The 18,997-nt window shown below is 50.7% G+C and overlaps 1 protein-coding gene across 3 annotated transcripts in view; it reads left to right on the top strand.

The window, feature by feature from the left end:
* LOC142201062 (uncharacterized) overlaps nt 1–5,792 on the top strand; it is a 54,116-nt gene extending 48,324 nt beyond the window's left edge. For 2 of the 3 annotated variants that reach the window (XM_075271889.1, XM_075271890.1), the window contains exons 10-17: nt 1,687–1,868; nt 2,175–2,417; nt 2,499–2,597; nt 3,700–3,893; nt 3,985–4,385; nt 4,622–4,775; nt 5,055–5,166; nt 5,434–5,792. In XM_075271889.1, coding sequence (XP_075127990.1) covers nt 1,687–1,868; nt 2,175–2,417; nt 2,499–2,597; nt 3,700–3,893; nt 3,985–4,385; nt 4,622–4,775; nt 5,055–5,166; nt 5,434–5,609 — 1,561 coding nt within the window. In that variant the 3' untranslated portion in view covers nt 5,610–5,792. The remainder of the gene's footprint in view (nt 1–1,686; nt 1,869–2,174; nt 2,418–2,498; nt 2,598–3,699; nt 3,894–3,984; nt 4,386–4,621; nt 4,776–5,054; nt 5,167–5,433) is intronic. The other variant, XM_075271891.1, reaches the window with a different exon arrangement.
* The last annotated feature ends 13,205 nt before the right edge of the window (nt 5,793–18,997 follow it).

Below are 18,997 nucleotides of genomic sequence, written 5' to 3'. Positions count from 1 at the left end.
TTGGGATGACATGGGGTATATTGGGGTGATTTGGATTGATATGGGGTATATTGAGGTGATTTGGGATGACATGGGGTATATTGGGGTGATTTGGGATGATATGGGGTATATTGGGGTGATTTGGGATGATATGGGGTATATTGGGGTGATTTGGGATGATATGGGGTATATTGGGGATATTTGGATTGATATGGGGTATATTAGGGTGATTTGGGATGATATGGGGTATATTGGGGTGATTTGGGATGATATGGGGTATATTGGGGATATTTGGATTGATATGGGGTATATTAGGGTGATTTGGATTAATTTGGGGTATATTGGGGTGATTTGGATTGATATGGGGTATATTAGGGTGATTTGGGATGATATGGGGTATATTGGGGTGATTTGGGATGATATGGGGTATATTGGGGTGATTTGGGATGATATGGGGTATATTGGGGTGATTTGGATTGATATGGGGTATATTGGGGTGATTTGGATTGATATGGAGTATATTGGGGTGATTTGGGATGATATGGGGTATATTGGGGTGATTTGGATTGATATGGGGTATGTTAGGGTGATTTGGATTAATTTGGGGTATATTGGGGTGATTTGGGATGATATGGGGTATATAGGGGTGATTTAGGATGATATGGGGTATATTGGGGTGATTTAGGATGATATGGGGTATATTGGGGTGATTTGGATTGATATGGGGTATATTGGGGTGATTTGGATTAATTTGGGGTATATTGGGGTGATTTGGATTGATATGGGGTATATTAGGGTGATTTGGGATGATATGGGGTATATTGGGGTGATTTGGGATGATATGGGGTATATTGGGGTGATTTAGGATGATATGGGGTATGTTGGGGTGATTTGGATTGATATGGGGTATATTGGGGTGATTTGGCTTGATATGGGGTATATTGGGGTGATTTGGATTGATATGGAGTATATTTGGGTGATTTGGATTAATTTGGGGTATATTGGGGTGATTTGGATTGATATGGAGTATATTGGGGTGATTTGGATTGATATGGGGTATATTAGGGTGATTTGGGATGACATGGGGTATATTGGGGTGATTTAGGATGATATGGGGTATATTGGGGTGATTTGGATTGATATGGGGTATATTGGGGTGATTTGGATTGATATGGGGTATATTGGGGTGATTTGGATTGATATGGGGTATATTAGGGTGATTTGGGATGACATGGGGTATATTGGGGTGATTTAGGATGATATGGGGTATATTGGGGTGATTTGGATTGATATGGGGTATATTAGGGTGATTTGGGATGATATGGGGTATATTAGGGTGATTTGGGATGACATGGGGTATATTGGGGTGATTTAGGATGATATGGGGTATATTGGGGTGATTTGGATTGATATGGGGTATATTAGGGTGATTTGGGATGACATGGGGTATATTGGGGTGATTTAGGATGATATGGGGTATATTGGGGTGATTTGGATTGATATGGGGTATATTGGGGTGATTTGGATTGATATGGGGTATATTGGGGTGATTTGGATTGATATGGAGTATATTGGGGCGATTTGGGATGATATGGAGTATATTGGGGTGATTTGTCTTCTGTTGTGATGATCGGGGTCTCTTATTCATTGTTGGGCCAGGTTTTATGCCGTGTCCAGAGTCTTACATGGCTTGTCTGTGTTTTTTAGGCCGGCGGCACATGACCATGAGGACAGCCCTTCCTCTCGTCCTCCTCATGTCTTGGCGAGGGCGGCCGCTGAGATGCGTCAGGAGAGTGCAGAGAAACCAGAGCCAACGAGAATCTCCAGGACATCGGCCATCCCCACCCTGAGGAACCTGACACTGCGCCGAGCACTGCCTGTTATCACCGGCAAGTCTTTTGTCCTGTCCTGAGTGTGTGATGGGCCGATGACTCCAGTCTAGATAGACATTGGTCCGGACTGGCCTACAATCACACAATGGTCACAAGGCTATTCTGTAATCCTCCCACAATCCTCTGCTGTGCAGACTCCATAATAAGTATAGCGTGTGGAGATGCGATGGGTTATCTTGTGCACTGGGGTGCCCTCTACCCAGTGTGATTGGGTTTTGCCCCTTTCATTCTTGGGGTGCCAGCTGGGGTGTTAGTACAGACTTCTTATGTGTCCCGTTCCCTGATGATGTTCTCTTTCCACAGCCCCGAGCATGCAATACCCTGGTTCTCTTTCGGGTCTTACCCCAGATCTGGCTGAGATGATAATTGATTACATGATTAAGGAACAGGTCCTACGTCCAAAGAGCCTTGAGTTATTTGCCGGCTGCCCCGTCCGCAGAGTCACACTGAACTGCTACCCCTACTGCACCAATGACCTCATCAGACAGCTGCGTGGCTTCCCAGGTTTGCGTCGCCTGAGCCTCAGCTCCTCCAGTCTGATCACAGGTATGGCCACTTTCTACTCATCCTCAAACCTTATGCCAGAGCTCATCGAGCACATCCTGAAACTCCTGTGTTTACCCTCAGATCAGGGCCTTACCGTGGTGCAGCATCTGCAGAAGTTACAGCACCTCAACCTCAGCGCCTGCCGTAACCTAACTGAATCCTGTCTGCTCCACCTCCGAGGTTACTGCTCATTGCCCACCAATTCTTCTCTATCTCATTGTCCTCTGTCTGGTTACTCTCTCTCTCATCATTGTCCTACTTATTGGTCCTCTCTCTGTGATCACTGTCCTCTGTCTGGCTCCTCTCTCTGTTATCATTGTCCTCTGTCTGGCTCCTCTCTCTCTTATCATTGTCCTCTGTCTGGCTCCACTCTCTGTTATCATTGTCCTCTGTCTGGCTCCTCTCTCTCTTATCATTGTCCTCTGTCTTGCTCCTCTCTCTGTCCTCATTGTCCTCTATCTGGCTCCTCTCTCTCTTATCATTGTCCTCTGTCTTGCTCCTCTCTCTGTCCTCATTGTCTTCTGTCTGGCTCATCTCTCTGTTATCATTGTTCTCTGTCTGGCTCCTCTCTCTGTTATCATTGTCCTCTGTCTGGCTCCTCTCTCTGTTATCATTGTCCTCTGTCTGGCTCCTCTCTCTGTTATCATTGTCCTCTGTCTGGCTCCTCTCTCTGTTATCATTGTCCTCTGTCTGGCTCCTCTCTCTGCCCTCATTGTCTTCTGTCTGGCTCCTCTCTCTGTCCTCATTGTCCTCTGCCTGGCTCCTCTCTCTGTCCTCATTGTCCTCTGTCTGGCTCCTCTCTCTGTCCTCATTGTCTTCTGTCTGGCTCCTCTCTCTGTCCTCATTGTCCTCTGTCTGGCTCCTCTCTCTGTCCTCATTGTCTTCTGTCTGGCTCCTCTCTCTGTCCTCTGTCTGGCTCCTCTCTCTGTCATGATTGTCTTCTGTCTGGCTCCTCTCTGTCATCTCTGTCTGGCTCCTCTCTCTTTTATCGTTGTCTTCTGTCTGGCTCCTCTCTCTTTTATCATTGTCTTCTGTCTGGCTCCTCTCTCTTTTATCATTGTCTTCTGTCTGGCTCCTCTCTCTGTCATGATTGTCTTCTGTCTGGCTCCTCTCTCTGTCATCGTTGTCCACTGTCTGGCTCCTCTCTCTGTCATGATTGTCTTCTGTCTGGCTCCTCTCTCTTTTATCATTGTCTTCTGTCTGGTTCATCTCTCTGTCATCTCTGTCTGACTCCCCTGACCTCGTTCAGCTCACTTCTGAATTTTCGTGTCTGTGGCGGCAGGTTTGAAGCATTTGTCTCACCTTGTCCTGGACCAGACCAAAGTCAGCGATAGTGGATTGTGTGATTTCCTCCTGAACACAAACTGTTCCCTCACCCACCTGAGCATCAACCAGACGAGGGTCACTGAGCGCACCCTTAGCCTGCTGGCAGAACGTAGCCCAGAGCTAAGGGTGCTGAGTGTGAAACACACCAAGGTGAGGGGTGCGGTGGTGACTCCACGTGTGTATCTTTATGTATTGGGGTGTCTCTGGGCCATGTCTTCATGTTTCTTGGTCTATCTATTAGGTGTCGGACATCTCCTCACTGTGTGGTCTGAAGCATCTGACAACTCTTCATTTAGATAGCACTCTTGTGACTGAGGAGTCGCTGCAGACTATCTCTTCTCTGCCGGCCCTGTCTATACTCACACTGTCCGGGGTGCAGTCTCTGAGCTCTAATCGAGTGTTGGAGCTCCTGTGTGGTGAGTGTGGGGATGTCTCTCCTATGGGGGTGTCTCACTCAGTGATATCTCATGCCCTCTTCTTCACAGGTCTGTCTCTTACCCGCCTGCTGCTTCCTGGGAGACACAGCCTGTCAGACGCCGGTCTCTCAAACCTGTCTCACATGTGCGGTCTCTTAGAATTAGACCTGACTGATCACACCCAGATCACAGACGAAGGCGTGCAGCATGTCTCCCAGCTCACCAGGTGATGGGCTGAGGCCTGAGGGATTGTAGGGGGTTGTCTGAGGTCATAGGGGGGGGGGGGTTATAAAAGTTATATGGGACTGCAGGAGATGGTAGGGGGCTGATAGGTGGGATATGGGGATAGTACAGGTTAGGAGTGATGGGGTAAGCTGTAAGTTCTGTGGGGTTACTAGGGCCCATAGGGGGCACTATTAGTGTTGATGGTCCCCCCCTAATGTATAAATGTTACCTCCTCAGATTGCGTGTCTTGACCCTGTGTAACACGTCAGTGTCGGACTCCGGACTACTTCACCTGCGGGGACTGAAGCTTTTGGAAGAGTTAAGTCTGGACCGGACTAAAGTGACAAGCAGAGGGGTGTCCCGGTGTATCCCCCACCTCATACACCTGCAGGTTCCTTCTTCTGATTGGCTGATATTTTGCTTGGCTGACCATGTAGTCATCCCATTAGCCTGTTGGCAGTGGTCTTACCTCTCCAGCCGCCATGACTGTACAGTGGGTGGGAGGTATGATCACTGCTGTACATGTGTACATATTTAGCTCCTGCCCCCCTGCACTACATTGGGGTAAATCTCTCCATGGCTCACCGCTGATCACATGACCAGTCCTACATCTGTGTGCAGTGTTATATTGGGGTCACATGTTGCTGAGCTGTGCTCTTCTCCCGGGCAGGTCCTGGGGTTGTCGGACACACGGGTCGGTGACAACGTCCTGAAGCTCGGAGTCCGGAAGTGCAAAAACCTTCTGAAAGTCAATTTAAGTCGCACACGAGTCACCAACAAGGGTGAGTGGAGGGGCTAGATAGGGTCTGGTGAATGACAGATGAAGCCCACCCCCATCTGGTGCGCATCTGACCTCCACCTACCATATCGGCTATGTGATTTTCCATCATGGAGTCTGTGTCACTGAGACTGATGATGAGACTAGTGGTGTGGGGGAAAGGATTGGCCAGCCGGTGGCGCCCCCAACTGTCAGCAGAAGAAGTTGTCATACTACGTATAGTGCTTTGCGTCCCGTATTCTCTGACCTTGTTTGTCTCCTCCCTGGCTAGGTCTGCGCTTCCTGAGAAACACGGCCATCGTACAGCTGAGCCTGGACGGGTCAGGGGTCACTCTGCAGGGTGTGTCCGACCTCGTGAACAGCTGCCCCACCATCACTAGTGTAAGAGCCAACAACCTGCGGCCCCTTCCCACTGAGCAAGTATCAGAGGAGGAGGAGGAGAGCTGAGCAATGAGGTCACCCCTAGATCCACTCTCAGAACTATGATGTCATCACCCAGGCAATGAAGCAATACTGAGGAGGGGCTGTGGGAGGAGCCTGTAGAGCAGACATTTTACTTTATAAATCAGAGGATTTATTTTATTGCGCCATCTGCAGGCTCTTCTGTAATAAAACATCTTTATGAATTTGTGTCATTGCGGATGTATTAGATGACAGTCCCGAGACAGGTTCTCCAGTCCCCCGATAGACTCCTGACTATAAACATATCCTCGGCTCTGAGCCCGGAGGGGTTGTGAGGTAGTGCACTCCAGGGCGTAGGGGCAGCGTAGGAGGAGACCCTGGAGGTAATCCGTACAATGGCAGGAGATCCCTGCGAGCAATGAGACACCTGCGAGACAGCTGTATACGCACTAGTCAGAACTTGTGTGACTATCACCGGCGCTCTGTGCATATCACTGCTTGGGCTCGCTGTGCTGGGGGATATAAAGGGCTACGTGTGATTCCTGACCCAGTATTCTGTCCCCCTCCCCTATGTTTTGCTGTGCGTATGGTGTCATTGAGCGATGAGGGTACAATGGTGAGTGCAGATATAGCTGTCATAAACTTCTTGTCTTCATAATGTGAGACCATCAGTTGTGTTGTGCGGAGGTCGGATTGGTGAACAGCTCCGTATTCAGCTTCTGTAGTAATCCACATTATGGACCCACAGCCCATCATCACTGTAAGACCTGAGGGTGGCTCAGTCTGGAGAAGTTGAAGAACTTTGAAAGTATCCTCGAGCAGTAATGAAAACCATCCAACTCTATGATGAAACCGACTCTCAGACCAAGAGTGGCCTCTGCTCCAGGGTCCAGTAGAGTCACCGGCCTCACTCACGGTAGAGGACCAGCACCTCCGATTAGAGGCCACATCATAACATCATTTGTTCAGAGGAGATGGAGAGAATCAGGACTTTATGGTTGACGTGCTGCAAAGAAGCCACTTCTGAGGAAGAAGAGAATGTCTTGGGCCAAGGAAGACAAGTAATGGACATTAGACCCGTGAAGATCTGTACCTTGGTCTGATTCATCAAAATGTGAGATTTTTGTGCCATGTCTTTGTGAATGGCAGGACAGTGAGCAAATGGTTCCCACCATGATGCCTGGAGGAGGAGGTGTGATGGTGGGGGGGGGGCTGCTTTACTGACCATTCATCCAAGACCAGCATGGCGGCCACAGTATCGTGCAGTCGTGTGCCATCCCTTCTGGTTTGCACTTAGTGGAACCATTATTAGTTGCCTCCGGGCAATGTGAGGTTTCTCTGACCAAGAAGGAAAGTGATGGAAGGTGTATTAGATGACATGGTCTCCACGATCAACGGAGTCTTCACCCTGTAGAGAAGGTCTGAGATCTGAGTGATGCCGGGTCACATCCCGGGCAGGCTCTGGGAGGACTGCTGAAGGAATCTCCTTGCTGACAAACTCCATCCTTGAGACTTATGGTGACATAATAAGTGACCTCCGCTATGGATCCCTGAGAATAAGATGCATGAAGTCACCAGCAGATCCCGAGCTCCTTCAGGAGAGGCGAGCACTAAGGCCTCCGAGCAGTGTTCAGACTGAGCATTTACATGCAGTATTCAGCTCGTGGCCGCCTGCTGCCTTGTGGGGTTCAGTCGGGTCAATATCCACATCTATAATAATAATATTACGAGCTGTTCCCTACAATGTAAGATCTATATACACGATATATACACTTAGGGCCATATATATTTGGATATGGTCACAAATTTAGTTTTTTTACCTGTTTATGTCCATTATATAACCAGAACTTCAATATGTTTCAATAAAGTCCAGACGTTGCGTTTTCATTAATATGGGATGAAGGGTTTAGGCGTTTGCGCTCAGTAACATCTGCCCCCCATTGACTCTTGGGCAGATCTGGCCAATTCCTTCCTTATGTCAATCTCAATTAAGCAGATACAAGGCCTGGAGTTGATTTGAGGTTTGGTACTCGCGGTGCTCGTATTTGTAAGACTTTGCTGTGAAAAAAACATGCGGTCAAAGGAGCAGATGAAACAGCGAAAACAGAGAAACCATCCGATAAATGACTACAATATTAGGAGGGACGACATCTACTTCGTGAGGAACAGAGAAAGTCCTGGCGAAGTCATCAATGCAAAAAGACCCAGACCCGACCCACGGAAGACAACAGAGCTGGATGATGGCAGAATAATCTCCATGGTGAAGAGAAGACCAGCGCTCTCCGGGATGTGGGCCAATCAATATCCAAATCCACCATAAAAGAAGACTGAGAGACAGTAACTACAGAGGAATCGCTGCACGGTGCGAGACACTCAAGGATAAGAAGGCTGGATTGGACTGTGCCAAAAAAACATCTAAGGGCGGGTTCATACTTGCACCCGGTCTCTGCTTTGCAGGTTTCCGTCTTCTGCCTGAGAAACTGGACCGGAGACGGAAACCCGGCAGTCAGTGTCCGCCCGTGAGCGTCTTCTGCATCTCCACCGCGAAACCAGTTTTTTTAACTGGACACAAAGAAGGAGATGCAGGACTTTGTGTCTGCTTTGGCTGCGGAGACCAGAAGACTCTCACAGGCGGACACTGACCGCCGGGTTTCCGTCTCCTGTCCAGTTTCTTGGGCAGAAGACGGAAACCCACAAAGTGGAGACTGGGTGCTGGTGTGAAACTGCCCTAAGAAAGTCAGCACAGTTCTGGAAGAACATTCTCCGGACAGATGAAACCAAGATCGACCTCTACCAGAATGATGGAAAGAAAAAAGTATGGCGAAGGCACGGTATAGCTCATGATCCAAAGCCTAGCACATGTGTAAGACATGGCAGTGGTGGCAGTGTGATGGCTGGGGCAGACATGGCTGCCAGTGGCTCTGTATCATGTGTATGACATGGCGGTGGTGGCAGTGTGATGGTTTGGCCACACATGGCTGCCAGTGGCTCTGTATCATGTGTACGATGTGGCGGTGGTGGCAGTGTGATGGCATGGGTAGACATGGCTGCCAGTGGCTCTGTATCATGTGTACGACATGGCGGTGGTGGCAGTGTAATGGCACGGGCACACATGGCTGCCAGTGGCTCTGTATCATGTGTACGACATGGTGGTGGAGGCAGTGTGATGGTTTGGGCACACATGGCTGCCAGTGGCTCTGTGTCATGTGTACAACATGGCGGTGGTGGCAGTGTGGCTGGGGCACACATGGCTGCCAATGGCTCTGTATCATGTGTACAACATGGCGGTGGTGGCAGTGTGATGGCTGGGGCAGACATGGCGGCCAGTGGCTCTGTATCATGTGTACAACATGGCAGTGGTGGCAGTGTGATGGCTCGGGCTGACATGGCGGCCAGTGGCTCTGTTTCATGTGTACGACATGGCGGTGGTGGCAGTGTGATGGCTCGGGCAGACATGGCGGCCAGTGGCTCTGTATCATGTGTATGACATGGCGGTGGTGGCAGTGTGATGGCTGGGGCAGACATGGCGGCCAGTGGCTGCGGGTCACTAGTGGTTATTGATGATGTGACACAGGACAGAAGCAGCCGGATGAAATCCAGCCAAACCAATACATAATACAGATGAACAATGACCCAAAACACAAAGCCAAAGCAGCCCAGGAGTTTATTAAAGCAAAGAAGTGGAATATTCATGAATGGCCAAGTCAGTCGCCCGATCTCGCCCCCTGAGCATTTCACCTGTCACTGACTAAACTTCAGACAGAAAGACCAGAAACAAAGAGCGACAGAACGGCAGCAGCGAAGGCCGAGCATTAAAGGGGTTGTCCCATCACAAGGCTCCCATCTATACTGCTAGTTTATGTGGATTTAAGACTTTTTCTAAATACAATGCTTCAGCAAAACTGCTTTGTTTGGCCACTATCTTAATTTATTCACTTCATTGTTTACACTCTGTTTCGATGGTCCTTGGGATTATCTGCTCATTTGTCAAGTGATGTAACCGCCTTCACCAAAGTGGTTGCCCCAGTGGCCACTGCATTCAGACTACAAGGCCTGTTATTGTTCCCTATCTCGACGACGGGCTCATAACAGCTCCGTCTATTCCGGTAATCCAACGTCATTTACAGGTTGCCATTTCCTTCTTACTAAGTTAGGATGGCTCATCAATCGGGAGAAATCAGAGATAGCGCCATCTACCCAGAAGAAACTCCTAGGTCTCATCTTGGAGTCAGAAAGGCTGCAGATCTCTCTTACCAGCCCAAGGAAATTAGAAAGATAGAAGCAGCGAGTTACCATCCGAACCGCCATGAGAATCCTCGGCCAGGTGTCATCCTCGGCCAGGTGTCATCCTCGGCCTGGTGTCATCCTCGGCCAGGTGTCATCCTCGGCCAGGTGTCATCCTCGGCCTGGTGTCATCCTCGGCCTGGTGTCATCCTCGGCCAGGTGTCATCCTCGGCCAGGTGTCATCCTCGGCCAGGTGTCATCCTCGGCCTGGTGTCATCCTCGGCCAGGTGTCATCCTCGGCCAGGTGTCATCCTCGGCCAGGTGTCATCCTCGGCCTGGTGTCATCCTCGGCCTGGTGTCATCCTCGGCCAGGTGTCATCCTCGGCCAGGTGTCATCCTCGGCCAGGTGTCATCCTCGGCCAGGTGTCATCCTCGGCCTGGTGTCATCCTCGGCCTGGTGTCATCCTCGGCCAGGTGTCATCCTCGGCCTGGTGTCATCCTCGGCCTGGTGTCATCCTCGGCCTGGTGTCATCCTCGGCCAGGTGTCATCCTCGGCCAGGGCGGTCCCATAGGCTTTATGGCATTTGCATCCCCTCCAGATGAAAGTGCCGAGCGCCTGGAAAAGGTCTCCACAGGGACAAGAAGGACTTGTAAATGGAAATCAGCGCTCGACAGCTTCAGAAAATCTTGTTTTTATTAATTGATCCAGTTAAAAATGCACAAACGAATCCAATGGCAATAGTGACCGCCATGAAGAGAAAAACATCCAGCCGACGCGTTTCAGAACCAAGTTCCCTAGTCGTAGCCTATTACCTTACAGATACAAGGCGCTTGAAAGACACATTTCTCTAATACCGAACCCTAAAGACCTGTCGTAAACCATTAACCTTAACCCCATACTATCTGGACAAGAGTGAACATCAAGGTACAACAGACAAACAAAGCAATAGAAAAATTGCTTAATGTGAACAGGTAGATGAGGTAAGTATATCTGTATATACACAATATAAAACAATAGACGCATTGGAATCCTCATATACATATATATCCGAAAACTAAAAGCAAATTATTCTCGACAAACTGAAGAAACAAGAAGAAAACATCATAAACGCTCCCTGTAAAGAAAAATGGAAACGCTGATTATCAATTATTATCATGCGAAACACAAAACGATATGTGTATATGGCAAAATATCAACTGTCAAGATATGAAGACGACATAATACATAGGATTGCTAACCTGAATGCTCATATTCTTAACTGGAGGATTCCCATATTAAGAAAGGCAGTAATACTGCGCATGCGCATCCGGAAGTCAGCACTAACGGGATCCGACAGACTAATATATAAAAATGATATTAAGGAACATTATAAAACACTCAGAACACAGATTATAAGTGGGCTCCTAATTATTTGCAGTCCTGCAATTCCCATATTGGACACAGATACGGTCCTGGTATTCCCTCATTAAAGATGGCGATGATAGAGCCCAAGAACAGAGTGCGCATGCGTTCATCTGTTCTAATGGCAGAGAGACACGAGTACGTCCGGAACCTCCTGAAGGTATACATTTTACACGAGGACCAGTTCAGCCCTATGGAAGGAGCGACGCGGATCCAGTTCCCTAGATGGGGAGGTGAACAGGTTGTTAGATGAAGGTAAGGAAATAAATAACCAAATATATGTTACATCATTTCGGAGATCTAGTATCCAGTTTTAGAATCCACTCAGCTTCTCGAATTTTTAGTTTATACTCCCGATCCCCTCCCCTTATTGGTCTACGGATATGGTCAATGGCTTTGAATATAAAGTGTGACATGTCGCCATTGTGGACCTGGACAAAGTGCTGTGGTGCGCCCGTCGATTTAGTGGAATCTTTGTAGTAGATACTATGTAAGTGTGGGGCAAGTCTCACCTGCAGAGCTCTAGTGGTGCGCCCCACATCATCTTTGTAGTAGATACTATGTAAGTGTGGGGCAAGTCTCACCTGCAGAGCTCTAGTGGTGCGCCCCACATCATCTTTGTAGTAGATACTATGTAAGTGTGGGGCAAGTCTCACCTGCAGAGCTCTAGTGGTGCGCCCCACATCATCTTTGTAGTAGATACTATATAAGTGTGGGGCAAGTCTTACCTGCAGAGCTCTAGTGGTGCGCCCCACATCATCTTTGTAGTAGATACTATATAAGTGTGGGGCAATTCTTACCTGCAGAGCTCTAGTGGTGCGCCCCACATCATCTTTGTAGTAGATACTATATAAGTGTGGGGCAAGTCTCACCTGCAGAGCTCTAGTGGTGCGCCCCACATCATCTTTGTAGTAGATACTATGTAAGTGTGGGTCAATTCTTACCTGCAGAGCTCTAGTGGTGCGCCCCACATCATCTTTGTAGTAGATACTATATAAGTGTGGGTCAATTCTTACCTGCAGAGCTCTAGTGGTGCGCCCCACATCATCTTTGTAGTAGATACTATATAAGTGTGGGGCAAGTCTTACCTGCAGAGCTCTAGTGGTGCGCCCCACATCATCTTTGTAGTAGATACTATGTAAGTGTGGGGCAATTCTTACCTGCAGAGCTCTAGTGGTGCGCCCCACATCATCTTTGTAGTAGATACTATATAAGTGTGGGGCAATTCTTACCTGCAGAGCTCTAGTGGTGCGCCCCACATCATCTTTGTAGTATATACTATATAAGTGTGGGGCAAGTCTCACCTGCAGAGCTCTAGTGGTGCGCCCCACATCATCTTTGTAGTAGATACTATATAAGTGTGGGGCAAGTCTCACCTGCAGAGCTCTAGTGGTGCGCCCCACATCATCTTTGTAGTAGATACTATATAAGTGTGGGGCAAGTCTTACCTGCAGAGCTCTAGTGGTGCGCCCCACATCATCTTTGTAGTAGATACTATATAAGTGTGGGGCAATTCTTACCTGCAGAGCTCTAGTGGTGCGCCCCACATCATCTTTGTTGCAATCTTTGCATGTAGTTAATATAGGACAAAACTCGATGAGCAATTAAGAACATTTCTAATGGTGCAGTGATCTACTCGAGTTACTAAAGGAAGAACTCTTCTGAACATATTTGCAGACACTGCATCACCCCCTTAAATGGAGGCAGGTCTGAGAGGTCAGGCGATAACAAATTCCCTATGGTAATGGCAGTGATTCCCTACTTCTACCTTGGATGCTCTTTCCACTGTCCAGTGGGGATCTCCTCTTTCCCTAAACCTTTGTGTAGTCTCAGCAATGTGTCTTTCGGACGTATCGTTCTCCGTACCCGCGCTCTTCTCCTATAGGGAGAGAATGGACAGTATTGGGTGAAGAGACACCTGTACATGTAGCAGAGTTACCGCCTGTGGCTAGTACTTACTACATTTGTCTCCACATTTCCCATGAGAGTGACATTGAGGACATTTATATTCTTTTTTTCTATACGATAAGTAAATTTAAGTTTAAAGGGGTCTCCCATCTACATAATTATTTTTTAATTTGCAGATGATTAAAAGTTAAACATTTTTGCAAATGTAAGTAATTAAAAATTCTGCAGAGTTTTAAAGATTTTCTCTAACTTTCTTAGTGGTGACAGTCTGTTATCTTACGACCACCAATGCAGAAACAAGTCTCAGGTATTGCCATAATCCCGTTCTGGCCAAAAGACTTGGTTTGTCCAACTCATGAGGATGAGTCAAGGTGTATACTGGAAGCTTCGCCCCCCCCCCCCCCCCCTCCCAGAACCTGGTTACCCAAGGAGAGCGGAGCTGCCAGGATCGGAGGAGATTCAACCTGACAGCCCGGAGGTTGACCAGTTCTTATTAAAAGGGAGCAACCTTTATTGGGTTATTTCACTGGAATTCTGTTTTCCCAACTACATCAGGGAAGACAGACTTGCACATTCCAGTGAGCACCCTCTATTGGTTTGCAATACAGAGGCAGCATCTGACTTCCTAATTACATCATGGAAGACAGATTTGCATATTCTTCCCATGGTCCTTTGCAAAGTTTAGTGCTAAAGGCTTAATAAGTCTCCACACACCTATATGGTGGTCTGTCCCCAAGGAGTGACAATATTCCCCGAACCCTTTCTAAGCCTCTCACCTCTACCAGGTTATAGTCCTCTCTCTCGGGCTGAAGAGATGCAAGTACATCGAAACAGCTGTCCTCGATTGAGAGACTATACCTGGTAATAATCCCAGCGTCATTGCAAAACAAAGGCCTCTTGGAAGGTCGGCAGGGGTGAACCTACCTTTTTTGCTGCCCGAGGCGGACGACAAAAAGCCGCCCCCCCCCCTTCCCCCCGGAGGAAGGGGCGGGGTGAAGCGAAGGGGGCGGAGCAGCGGTAGCAGGCAGGTAGAGGACCTGCTTTCTGTCTGAGCGTGAGGGGAGGCCACTGGAGCAGCGCTGCGTCCACAGGGCCTCCCCAATCCACTGCTCGGTGACGGTGATGCTAAGCCAGTTCCTACCCCCCCCTGAGGCCCTGGCATCGCGCCGCCTGAAGCGGTCGTTTCAGGTCGCCTCATGGGAGGTGCAGCGCTGAAGGTCGGGCTTGACGCAAAAGGGAGCAACCTTTATTGGGTTATTTCACTGGAATTCTGTTTTCCCAACTACATCAGGGAAGACAGACTTGCAAATTCCAGTGAGCGCCCTCTATTGGTTTGCAATACAGAGGCAGTATCTGACTTCCTAATTACATCATGGAAGACAGATTTGCATATTCTTCCCACAGTTCTTATTAAGGAATAGAGGACTGTCAAGAGACGTTCTGAAGACTCTTACATGTGCCCGTGCGGAATCAACTAACAAAAATTACCACGAGATCGATAATATATTTAATTCCTGGTGCCGGGCACACGATTTGGACTCCTCCAATCCGCCAGCGGAGGCGATCCTGGAATTTCTTCAGGACAGGCTGGACCAAGGGTCCCAAACATGCGGGCCAAGTGCGGCCCTCGGGACAATAGTTTGTGGCCCCCACCTCAATACATAGCTCCGAACCGTCCCGCATTTAGCGTGAAAGTCTCGCTTTTATACTCCTGTGCTGCGGTCCCGCACAGCTCCCTCCATGTCCCTTTCGTGTTGTACTTAACAACCTTTCCTCCTATCACCCCCCCCCCCCCCCCCCCCCGCCCCCGCTCTTATAACAGCGATTAATAATCAAAATGATCATGATGATGGAAAGCTTGTACTACTGTAAACTGACGGACCTGTGTGTGATGTCACGTGACCACGGAGGCGTGTCTTAGTGTGCCGGCCAGAAGATGAAGGGATGTGCCGTCTAAAGGTACTGAGAGGAGAGGGGAATGTGAGATGCAGGGTGGAGAGTGTGTGTGTATCTGTGTGTGTGTCTCTCTCTCAGTAACCTAGGGACACAGATAGAAGGGGAACATGAAACTGGGGGCGGATGGAGGGGGGACATGAAACTGAGGGCAGATGGTGGGGGACATAAAATGGTGTAGATGAAGTGGGATATGAAACTGAGGAGAAATGGCGGGGGAGATGAAACTGGGGGTAAATGAAGGGGGTACTTAAACTGGGGACAACTCGAGGGGGCATTAAACTGTAGGAGTAGCTGTAGGAGGACCTGTCTGCCTCTAGTTGCCCCCAGTTTAACGTCACCATCCAGCTACCCCTACGGTTTAATGTCTGCTTCTAGCTGCCTGAGTTTAATGTCTCCCTCTAGTTGCCCCCAGTTTAATGTCGCACTTCAGCTGCCATTAACTTATTGCCCCCTCCAGCTACCCCCACTGTTAATGTCCCCTCCAGCTGCTCCAGTTTCATGTCCCCTCTAGTTTCCCCCAGGTTAAACTGGGGCACCAGGAGATGGACCTAATATTGTGGGGCAAATGGAAGGGAACATTATAATGTGGGGGAATATAATGTACGGGTGACTGTAGGAGGATTATACTGTGGGGGGGCACATGAAAAATGAATGAGAATGGGCGGAGTCAACATAAAAGTGGGCGGAGCTAAACTTGCTGCTGCGCGCATAGTTTGTGGAAAATCTGATGCGGCCCAGCCTCACCCAGACTCTACCTACAGAGGCCCCCGGGTAAATTGAGTTTGAGACCCCTGAGCTAGACAAAGGGCTCTTTGCTGCTACCCTGAAGGTACATGTAGCCGCTTTTCTGCCTATTTGGGGAGATGTTTATCTCAACACTCTTTGGATTTGCTTTTATAAAAGGTGCCTTGAGGTTGAGACCAGCAGTTACTGCTCCTGTCCACCAAGGGGACCTCAGTACGGTTTGTAAGCCGATGGCCGGTCAGGTAACGGAGGGGGTGTAAGCGGATGGCCGGTCAGGTGATGGAGGGGGTGTAAGTGGATGGCCGGTCAGGTAACGGAGGGGGTGTAAGCGGATGGCCGGTCAGGTAATGGAGGGGGTGTAAGCGGATGGCCGGTCAGGTAATGGAGGGGGTGTAAGCGGATGGCCGGTCAGGTAATGAAGGGGGTGTAAGCGGATAGTTAGGTAATGGAGGGGGTGTAAGCCAATGGCTGGTCAGGTAATGGAGGGGGTGTAAGCGGATGGCCGGTCAGGTAATGGAGGGGGTGTAAGCCGATGGCCGGTCAGGTAATGGAGGGGGTGTAAGCCGATGGACGGTCAGGTAATGGAGGGGGTGTAAGCGGATGGCCGGTCAGGTAATGAAGGGGGTGTAAGCGGATAGTTAGGTAATGGAGGGGGTGTAAGCCAATGGCTGGTCAGGTAATGGAGGGGGTGTAAGCGGATGGCCGGTCAGGTAATGGAGGGGGTGTAAGCCGATGGCCGGTCAGGTAATGGAGGGGGTGTAAGCCGATGGCCGGTCAGGTAATGGAGGGGGTGTAAGCCGATGGCCGGTCAGGTAATGGAGGGGGTGTAAGCCGATGGCCGGTCAGGTAATGGAGGGGGTGTAAGCGGATGGCCGGTCAGCTAATGGAGGGGGTGTAAGCGGATGGCCGGTCAGGTAATGGAGGGGGTGTAAGCCGATGGCCGGTCAGGTAATGGAGGGGGTGTAAGCGGATGGCCGGTCAGGTAATGGAGGGGGTGTAAGCGGATGGCCGGTCAGGTAATGGAGGGGGTGTAAGCCGATGGCCGGTCAGGTAATGGAGGGGGTGTAAGCGGATGGCCGGTCAGGTAATGGAGGGGGTGTAAGCGGATGGCCGGTCAGGTAATGGAGGGGGTGTAAGCGGATGGCCGGTCAGGTAATGGAGGGGGTGTAAGCGGATGGCCGGTCAGCTAATGGAGGGGGTGTAAGCGGATGGCCGGTCAGCTAATGGAGGGGGTGTAAGCGGATGGCCGGTCAGGTAACGGAGGGGGTGTAAGCGGATGGCCGGTCAGGTAACGGAGGGGGTGTAAGCCGATGGCCGGTCAGGTAACGGAGGGGGTGTAAGCGGATGGCCGGTCAGGTAATGGAGGGGGTGTAAGCGGATGGCCGGTCAGGTAACGGAGGGGGTGTAAGCGGATGGCCGGTCAGCTAACGGAGGAGGTGTAAGCGGATGGCCGGTCAGGTAACGGAGGGGGTGTAAGCGGATGGCCGGTCAGGTAATGGAGGGGGTGTAAGCGGATGGCCGGTCAGGTAATGGAGGGGGTGTAAGCGGATGGCCGGTCAGGTAATGGAGGGGGTGTAAGCCGATGGCCGGTCAGGTAATGGAGGGGGTGTAAGCGGATGGCCGGTCAGGTAATGGAGGGGGTGTAAGCGGATGGCCGGTCAGGTAATGGAGGGGGTGTAAGCCGATGGCCGGTCAGGTAATGGAGGGGGTGTAAGCCGATGGCCGGTCAGGTAATGGAGGGGGTGTAAGCGGATGGCCGGTCAGGTAATGAAGGGGGTGTAAGCGGATAGTTAGGTAATGGAGGGGGTGTAAGCCAATGGCTGGTCAGGTAATGGAGGGGGTGTAAGCGGATGGCCGGTCAGGTAATGGAGGGGGTGTAAGCCGATGGCCGGTCAGGTAATGGAGGGGGTGTAAGCCGATGGCCGGTCAGGTAATGGAGGGGGTGTAAGCCGATGGCCGGTCAGGTAATGGAGGGGGTGTAAGCCGATGGCCGGTCAGGTAATGGAGGGGGTGTAAGCGGATGGCCGGTCAGCTAATGGAGGGGGTGTAAGCGGATGGCCGGTCAGGTAATGGAGGGGGTGTAAGCCGATGGCCGGTCAGGTAATGGAGGGGGTGTAAGCCGATGGCCGGTCAGGTAATGGAGGGGGTGTAAGCGGATGGCCGGTCAGGTAATGGAGGGGGTGTAAGCCGATGGCCGGTCAGGTAATGGAGGGGGTGTAAGCGGATGGCCGGTCAGGTAATGGAGGGGGTGTAAGCGGATGGCCGGTCAGGTAATGGAGGGGGTGTAAGCGGATGGCCGGTCAGGTAATGGAGGGGGTGTAAGCGGATGGCCGGTCAGCTAATGGAGGGGGTGTAAGCGGATGGCCGGTCAGCTAATGGAGGGGGTGTAAGCGGATGGCCGGTCAGGTAACGGAGGGGGTGTAAGTGGATGGCCGGTCAGGTAACGGAGGGGGTGTAAGCCGATGGCCGGTCAGGTAACGGAGGGGGTGTAAGCGGATGGCCGGTCAGGTAACGGAGGGGGTGTAAGCGGATGGCCGGTCAGGTAACGGAGGGGGTGTAAGCGGATGGCCGGTCAGCTAACGGAGGGGGTGTAAGCGGATGGCCGGTCAGGTAACGGAGGGGGTGTAAGCGGATGGCCGGTCAGGTAACGGAGGGGGTGTAAGCGGATGGCCGGTCAGGTAACGGAGGGGGTGTAAGCGGATGGCCGGTCAGGTAACGGAGGGGGTGTAAGCGGATGGCCGGTCAGGTAATGGAGGGGGTGTAAGCGGATGGCCGGTCAGGTAATGGAGGGGGTGTAAGCGGATGGCCGGTCAGGTAATGGAGGGGGTGTAAGAGGATGGCCGGTCAGGTAATGGAGGGGTTTAAGCGGATGGCCGGTCAGGTAATGGAGGGGGTGTAAGAGGATGGCCGGTCAGGTAATGGAGGGGTGTAAGCGGATTGCTGGTCAGGTAATGGAGGGGGTGTAAGCGGATGGCCGGTCAGGTAATGGAGGGGGTGTAAGCGGATGGCCGGTCAGGTAATGAAGGGGTGTAAGGCGATGGCTGGTCAGGTAATGGAGGGGGTGTAAGCCGATGGCCGGTCAGGTAATGAAGGGGTGTAAGGCGATGGCTGGTCAGGTAATGAAGGGGTGTAAGGCGATGGCTGGTCAGGTAATGAAGGGGTGTAAGGCGACGGCTGGTCAGGTAATGGACCCTGACAG

This window comes from Leptodactylus fuscus, chromosome 4, assembly GCF_031893055.1.
Source record: "Leptodactylus fuscus isolate aLepFus1 chromosome 4, aLepFus1.hap2, whole genome shotgun sequence".
NCBI lineage: Eukaryota > Metazoa > Chordata > Amphibia > Anura > Leptodactylidae > Leptodactylus > Leptodactylus fuscus.
The sequence above is the reverse complement of the archived record's forward strand: the minus strand, read 5'-3'. Positions and strand labels throughout refer to the sequence as shown.